This window comes from Ictalurus punctatus, chromosome 12 (assembly GCF_001660625.3).
Source record: "Ictalurus punctatus breed USDA103 chromosome 12, Coco_2.0, whole genome shotgun sequence".
NCBI classification, from domain to species: domain Eukaryota; kingdom Metazoa; phylum Chordata; class Actinopteri; order Siluriformes; family Ictaluridae; genus Ictalurus; species Ictalurus punctatus.
In genome coordinates this window covers 13,983,375-13,992,092 of record NC_030427.2, presented here as the reverse complement: position 1 = coordinate 13,992,092, position 8,718 = coordinate 13,983,375, and the positions used below count along the sequence as shown (strand labels likewise).

General features: G+C 35.8%; 1 protein-coding gene across 2 annotated transcripts; it reads left to right on the top strand.

The window, feature by feature from the left end:
- Positions 1-5,777: 5,777 nt before the first annotated feature.
- LOC108273362 (cytochrome c) lies at positions 5,778-7,749 on the top strand. 2 transcript variants are annotated; one of them, XM_017482538.3, is made up of 3 exons: positions 5,778-5,921; positions 6,877-7,051; positions 7,177-7,749. In XM_017482538.3, exons 2-3 carry the CDS (start codon positions 6,883-6,885, stop codon positions 7,320-7,322), a joined length of 315 nt encoding a protein of 104 aa, XP_017338027.1. In that variant the 5' UTR covers positions 5,778-5,921; positions 6,877-6,882; the 3' UTR covers positions 7,323-7,749. The 2 variants fall into 2 exon arrangements, with proteins under 2 accessions (XP_017338027.1, XP_017338026.1); XM_017482537.3 differs by having other exon boundaries at positions 5,830-5,967.
- Positions 7,750-8,718: the final 969 nt, after the last annotated feature.

Sequence of the window (8,718 nt, the reverse complement as noted above, 5' to 3'; positions counted from 1 at the left end):
ATATCACTGCAGCTGAATTCTCCAAATCAACAGAATGTTTTTTTCTGCCTGTAACATACTACATCTCCACTTTTAGAAACCTTAAATATGTGTTGTGACCTGCCCTCCAAACAGAGAAAAAAGAGGGAACATCTGTTTACAGCTGCTATAGCAGTTACTTAATTGTTTTGCAGGCATTCCACAATGTTACAACCCGCTAGCTTTGGGATGGGAAGTTTTTTTTGTGTGTGTGTGTGTTTTCTGTGCCATATTTTGTGTGCAGGTCCGAACTCCCGCCCAGAGTTTCCAGCCTGCCCTAACCTGCCTTGCTCCCGCCTCCCAGGATGACATCATTGAGCGGCGGCCATATCTGAAGAGGAGGAGGAAAGATCTGAGCTAGAGATGCCGATTGGAAAACAGAACATGACACTAGAGAGCTTGCTGGGGAAAACATCTGAGGAAATGCACCGCCCCCTAATAAACTATTTAAAAAGTACTGGTATAAATGAGAGAATTTAGTCATCTATAGTACGAATAACTAGTATACAGCTCTTTATTTTATATTATTCATGCAGTATTATTTTGGTGTTATTATTATTAACATTTTTTTCCTATTTATTTTTATTAATATTATTTTATTAATTTTTTTATTACAATTTTTTTTCCTGCCAATCTACTGCCCACACTCCAGTCCAGTAGGTAGCGGTAATGCACCTATAGTGGTTTGCCAACCGCCATTAAAAACAAGAAGAAGAAGAATGAGGATGGTGTAATGTATTGCTATGAGATTGTTTGGTTTGGTTTGGTTTGGTTTGGTTTGTTTGCCCTTTCTATATTTACAATTCTATATTCTGACTGCTGTTCTGGGTTTTGACTCTTGCCTGGGGGTTGACTGTGATTTTGGCTGTTCCTGTATCTCTGTACTCTTCACCAGGTTTACTGGCGGTGGGGGTGTGGCTGCCATTTCTTTTGGGAGAGGGTCCTTTTGTTTCTGTTTTTGGCTTAGGGAGTTAGGGAAGCATTTGTATTTTCTTTGTTATTTTCTTTTTAGGTAAGCTAGCTACCTAACAATAGAATCCTTTTGTTTATTATTTTGGCTTTGGCCCACCCTGAAGTTATGCCTGGTTTGGTTCTTTGTAGAGTAATATGTATATAATTCTGTGTTTTACAATATACCACAAATTTTTTTTGAACAACCTTATTGTGTTGTTATTCCTGGGTCCCTCATTTTTAAAGGTCAAATTCCATTGAATCCCGAGCTGGTTACTGTGCGGCCTAACCTAGACTGGGCCATAACAACAACATTAAATGTATACATTAAATAAATGGTATGCATTGTCATATTTTGATTAACTGGAAAACTGATGTTGTATAAAAGGAATAACACAATTCAGGACATTTTCTTGTAGGAAAATAAACAAATTTGTGGTAGTAAAATAATTATTTCCTAATTCTTTGATTACACTGATTACTTTCCTATAACAGCACACCCTCAAGTGTTTATTCCTTACATAAACATGCTTTATATTTCACTACTTTATGGAGAAAAGAGAGACAATGATCTGTGGAAGGTGTGGGTTTCGACAATAAATCATCACATATATCACCATATATGCAGTTAAATGTCTAATTTTGAATACTCTTAGGACAAAATGAATGTTTATATGGATGTGACATAAATATTCTACAATTAGTCTTTATTGCTCATTATTGTTTATTTCTTGATAAATACCTCCAACCTATTTCATATCCTCTTTTGGATGCTCTGAATTTTTAGCACCTCTGAGTTCTGTTTACTGGTGTAACTCAATAACAGATGCCATTTTAACTCACTGTTCTCTACTTTCCAGTAATTCTATGTGTGAACTGGTCACAACTACAAAAGCATGTTTGGTGCAAAGATCACTAGCAGCAATAGCATTTTAATGTAGAAAGCAAAGAGGCATCTTGGAAATACGGTCTGGTAAGGTGACATAAGTAGTTTGACAATCACTGTAGGTCACGTCCTGTTTTCAAATATGCAGATGGTCATGTGACTAGCAGGAAGCCAGGAATGTGATTTGTGCGTTATAAACCAAGCACAGACACAAGCAAAATTTGTTTGTCTCTCTTTCTCCTGCCATACTGCACTGAAGATGGATCTTCTGTAAATTGCTTTATAAATATCATTCATTCAATAGCTCATCTTCATTAAGTGCTTTATCCTGGTCAGGGTCATACTGGATCTGTAGCTTATCCCAAGAACACTGGACAGGAAGTTTGGCCAATTTAGATCAACCAGTACACCTACTGAATGTTTTACACCTGAGTATTACAAAACACTGACATTGGAGACTCCTTTCACAAATGTAAAACAATAATGTATTAGAACAAGCACCTTAATAAACTGTAAACCTGTGATTTGCAGCTGCACTACTGTCTAGAGCTGCGGTTATAGAAAATTACCCAACACCTTCTGAGCAATCAGAATCGAGAATTTAATAGCAGTAATACAAAATTTTTCTCTTTTTTTTTCTTTTTTTTTTTAGTTTCTAAATTCCACTAAAAAGTTTTAGCTCTCAATGTCATATGTGAAGTGTGTGAAAGCTGAAAATGTTTCTGGAGCATATGATTATGAGTCAGGTTCTTCAGCATAATTAACTGATGCTGAAATGTTGGTTTCTTCAACGCCAGACATAATTACAAGTAATTTTAGAACAACATAATGAACTTGACACTTTAGTATAAAGTGAAATTAAACAACTGTTTAAACTCACAACTGTTGGTATTATGTGGAAACTTATTCAGATCTGTTGTGTGTGATCTAAATGCTCAGAACCGTGTATGTGTTTGCAGAATAAACATCCTGTGATGTGCAACCAGATCAGAGAAACAACAACTACACTGATTTTCAGTCTGATTACACTGAATTCATTTCCCATCACGAAACATGTTCGCAATAAAATTCTACTACATTATATTTAAAATGTAAATGCACATTACCTTTTAATGTGCTTGTGTGTGTATGTGTGTGTATGTGTGTGTGTGTGTGTGTGTTAACCATAAAGCGACTAAGGGTAGTATGGTTTTTTCCCTAACAGACAAGGTCAGCAAGAGGACAGAAAACATCCCAACCTACTCACACAACCTCCAGCAGCTCTAACACTTTATGTTTTGCATTTAAAGTTGTATTTCTTTTTCACAATGCCATAACAGAGTTATTTTTGTAAAAAGTATTCGAAGTTATACGGATTGAGGTCTACTGAGTTATTTGTGGGTGGCCTAGTTGTTCCTTTGTACAGAATTTTACACCCAGGGTTCATTTACATGCAGCTCATTAATGAATTCCTGCTAAAAATGAGTTGCCTGGAAAGATTTACTTAGACTCTAAAGTTCATTTCCTGTGCACCTGTTACACCTCTGCACAAACACTTTCCATGATATGGTTTTAATATTAAAATAGACAATCTGTTATGGGATTTATGGATTTATGGTGTTTAGTGGTTAGTGATTCTCAGATCATGTAGAACTATTGCACTGTTTAAAAAAAAGAAAGAGAAAAAGGGGCCTTTAACTTTACACTAATTTACTAGCAGCCAGATTGCCAGGTATTTACACTGATACAGCAACTTTTGTTGCCACATTGTACTGTATTTTTATAAACTCAGCATAAAACTGTATTTTTACAGGATTACATATTGATATCAGTATATTACTGTAGAAAAAAAAATGAAAGAGTAAAAAAATCCTAGCAAAGCAACTGATTAAAACTTTTTAAATCAGTTTATATAGGGACAAACCCAGGATATCCAATTACACAATAACAACTAGCTAACTGAAAAATTACTCAATAAGAAAACTGTTCAATTGAAAAGGGGGGAATCCATAAAAAATACAAACAGCTCCCTAGCTAAGCTAGCATTCCCTGCTCTTGATCAGCATTAACTCTGGTTTAAAGATTTGCTGCACTTACCCCTAAAATAATTCAACCTTTGCTTTTTTTTTTTTTTTTTTTAATCAAAACATAGGATGGCAAAAATAATTTAAGACATGAAATGTGAAAATTGAGCCAGGCAAGGTTCCTTTGCTGCTTCAGCTAAACACATTTAACAGCTAGTTTTTAAATAAAGCTAATGATACTGTATGTTTTACTCTGTTATTACAATATAGTCACAGCAGTATTTGTGTAGTATATTTTAGCAGTATATTTTAATCAGCAAGTACTATAAATATTTCCCCAGAATACAAGACAAACTTTAAAACAACTATATGACATATTATACCGGTGTGAACACAACATATTGTAGACATGCAGAATATATTGTATCAAACATTGTAGAAATTACAGAAATTCTTTCACAGTGTGAGTTCATGTGGTGTATTTGACTGATATATGTATTTGTGTCATACACTTGCAAATGTTGCGTGACAAATAATGGTATACAGAACTAGAACATTTCTTTTTGACACAGCATACAGTTATACAGATATACAGTCTATAAGGACAAAAGTAGGGCTCTACATGTGTCAACTCCCCCTGTCGGACTATGTGTCCTACGTGACATTGTACTACTTCCTTCTCACACACAGCCATGCGATCTCGTTACACACACACACACACACACACACACACACACACACACACACACACACACACACACACACACACACACACACACACACACACACACACACACACACACACAAGGTTGTTGGAGAAAAAAAGGGGAAAGTGGGGATCATTTAAAGGGCACTGAGTTTGAAATGGATGCTAGAGGACACTATGCAATATTTTCAATGCATTATACACTATGGACTTAAGTATATAATACCTGGATTTTTGTAAAGCAGTTATGTCTAAACAGAAATAACAGCTCACTTTGTAATGCCTCACAAGTACCTTCATGAAAAACTGCTTATTTCAAAACCTCAAAATATGTGGTCTAATTTTTTTTTTTGCTAATTTGCATAATATGCTAATAGTAAAATGAAACAATGTTTAATCCTTGTCTTCATTATGCTTCAAAGCTTTTATGTTATGTGTTGTTTTTTTATTTATTTATTTATTTTTTTACTGAATTTATTAGAGGGACCCCTTTTTGCATTGGCATTTAATTAAAAAAAACACCTGAAAAAAATAAATCAGAACACCTGATTTATTTGGATAGTATGTTTTTATATTATTATTATTATTATTATTATTATTATTATTATTATTATTATTATTAAAATGGCTAAAAATGGGTTAATGTAAAGCTGATATGTGACAATGTCTATGGTTAAGTGCTATAGCAATACAATTTAACTGGATTATCAATGGTATACCAATTGTAGGTCCAATTGTAGTTTCCCTGTGTGAACACACATTACATTATGCAAATATATGCATACTTTATGCAAATTATCCTGTTTGAGAGAAAAATAAGTATGACAGCAGTCCCAAAACCATTTCAATATCAAAACTATACACTACTTTTAAGGTCCAGCACATATTTTACATATGTAATAAAACTGTTTTTGCCTTGTATTATTAGATATTGTCAGAAATGTACAGAAATAATAATAATAAGAAGAGAAGAAGAAAATTATTATTTTTATTATTATTAAGTTGTTTATCTTTGTTTGTTTGTTGGATAGTCGTTTGTGCCGGGAAACCGCGGATCTGCCAACTCTGAACACCTAGCCCAGACCAGTTGGCTCTCCTCTGGTTGTCAGTAATCAATCTCACTTTTCCATAGAAGGATAAACAGACGCGGCGCACTCGCATACTACTGTACTAAACAGTGTGTCTGCCAGAGCGTTACGGAACCTACCGGTGTTTTATACAGTACATACTCTTTAGTGCGGTAGAGTGCGTATCCTACGTTGAGGCACGTAAGCGCTTGGCGGTGCGTCGTGACGTTATTTTTACGAGACTCTACTATCTAGTGACCTTCCTCAGCGCTCGTGCAGTACAGTGTCCGGTAGGTGAAAAACTGCTTCAAGGCAATAATCTCGCCTGTTTAAAAGGTAATTATAGTTTGTATTCTTTAAATAAGACGGTCTATATATACATAGTGTTCTTCTTTCAGATACACGGCGTCGAATATTTAATTTCTGTAATGTCAAACAGCAGTGTTCTTAAAAGTATTTTTTTTTTCGATTAGCTTGCTGGCTGGCTAGCTGCGCGCGAGCCGGTGTTTTCCCATTCTGTACAGCCGGCTAAGCTAACACAAAATTCAGTTATTATAGCGCATTATGTTGTGAGATTTGATACAACTATAAGGTTTAATTCTGGAAAATGTCATGGTTTCGGTCTGACGTAATCACCAAAGCCTGGCTAGTTTACCGGCATTTTTTCCCTTTGTAACCGAGACCTTTAACCGGATTAGCTTTTCAGCATCGAGGGTATAAAAGAGGCAATATTATAAAATGAAACTGTAACAATAATCACATTTTAGATTAATATCCAGGAGTGTCGGTTAAATTCCCATGTCCTCGCTTAGCAATTATGTGCTGAGAATGGTATTCACACCCGACCTTGTGTCTTGCTAGCATGACTAGCTAGCTAGCTACGTAACTAGCCACGTTAGCTAATCTAAGACCTCTTTATAAGTCATACCAAATAGCTGACATTTATTTTGCTTGGTTGCAGTTTACAATCTGTCTGGGAGTTTTAAGAGAGAAATGATTGGCATTTTTCTAGCTCCCTGTGGTGTCAGCATACCGGCTTTTACTGTGTAATCCTCTCTAAGTTTTAGTTTCATTTTAAAGATTGGCAAAATGTACAGTATATGAGACCACTATGTGTACTTTTTTTGCCCAAAAGAAGGATGAGTACTAGGAGAGGAGAGGACTAGTGCTTTCACCTTGAATGACCTAAGGCTGTCTTGATTGTAGCATCATGATACCATTAACTAATCCAACTAATCTTTTTAGGACACAATGGGTGACGTTGAAAAAGGAAAAAAGGTCTTTGTCCAGAAGTGTGCCCAGTGCCACACGGTCGAGAATGGCGGCAAGCACAAGGTCGGGCCCAATCTTTGGGGTCTGTTTGGACGTAAGACGGGCCAGGCAGAGGGCTTCTCCTACACGGATGCCAACAAGAGCAAAGGTAATTTGGTGTGGAAGTCATCACAAGCTGGATTTCTTTATCTCAGTGTTCACCTTGGGCTTACACTATGATTTGTTGTCTTGCTTTGCATAGTCTAATGACATTGCGTGCTCTGTGTTTTCTAGGCATCATTTGGAGTGAGGATACTCTGATGGAGTACTTGGAGAACCCCAAGAAATACATTCCTGGCACAAAAATGATCTTCGCCGGTATCAAGAAGAAGGGCGAGCGCGCAGACCTTATCGCATATTTGAAGTCTGCCACATCGTAACGCTTTTCTATCCATAAAGGGCGTGGAAATATTTAAATTAAGACCTCTGTAATGTTTTTTTCATCTTTTAACAATACCTACTTGAACAATTTAAAGTATCACTAAAAATCCTGGACTGTTGAGTTATGGACATAGAGTCATGGCGCGATGCTGATGCCCCACTGTTTCAGCACTGCGGGTTCTCGTTACGTCTTTCTGTCCTGCTTTTCACAAGCAGTAGGCTGGTTAATTTAACTGTAATGTCTGTATATGGATCGAGTTTCAGTGTGACTGATGATGTGAACGTGCTTAGCGTTTGCCATGTTAACCTGTGTACCAGATGAAATTAAAACCCATCGATAAAAGTGACAAGTCTTTTCCCTTTCCTACTTCTTGCATGTTTCTATAGAGATCTTATACAATAAAAGGGAACCCATATATCTGTGAAGCCTTGTATGGTCTTGTTTTTAACTTAATTTGGTGTTGAAAGTTTAGAATACAAAAATGTAGAAAGCTACAACGATGTTTTCCTATCAGAAAGTGTTCCACTGTAAGGATTCAATGCATAACCCTTTCAAGGGGCTGTTATTCAGTGAACCAAGAAAAAAAATTCTAATTCCCCTAATGGTATTAATTATGCAGAACATGAGAATGGAGTGTGTTATTGGGAGTGACATCACAGCTTTGATTTGGCTGTAGATCTGCACAACAATGGCATTATTCACAGTAACACACAGCCTTGAGCGTTCATTTGCATCCATATCACCATATTAAAAAGAGTAAAGTATAGAAATGACATAGTTTCAAAGGCATATTGAAACAAAAACATGTGTTCACCTTCAGAGATATGTTTGTCCAGTGTCCTCTAAATTTCCAGCTTTTTATATTTAGTAGTATTTGGAAGGGCACATTAAGTTACTAGTATGGTTCAGTACAGCTACATTATTTATTATGTATATAAAGGACTTAAAAGTTTAAAAGTTACTGAACCCTTTATGATTTTCTATATATCTGCATAAAAGGGGGTCTACCATGCATGTCTTTGGACTGGGGGTGGAAACCGGAGAACCCGGAGAGAACATGCAAACTTAGCGCACACGGGGCGGCAGCAGGAATCGAACCCCCAACCCTGGCAGTGTGAGGCGAATGTGAAAAACTTATATATATATATATATATATATATATTATACATATGATATAGGTTTTTGGGTTTTTTAAATTATATTACATTTTTTTTATTTAAAAAAAATTTTTTACTAGAAGTGTGAACTTGGACTTTTGATTTTATTTAAAATTATACATAATAGGATATTAATTACTAATCCTGTACTGTTAATACATTTTAAAGGTACATTATAAAGTTACTCTATGAGTACTTTATTTGTGGTTCAATGATTGTGGCTGCTATCCTTAAAAG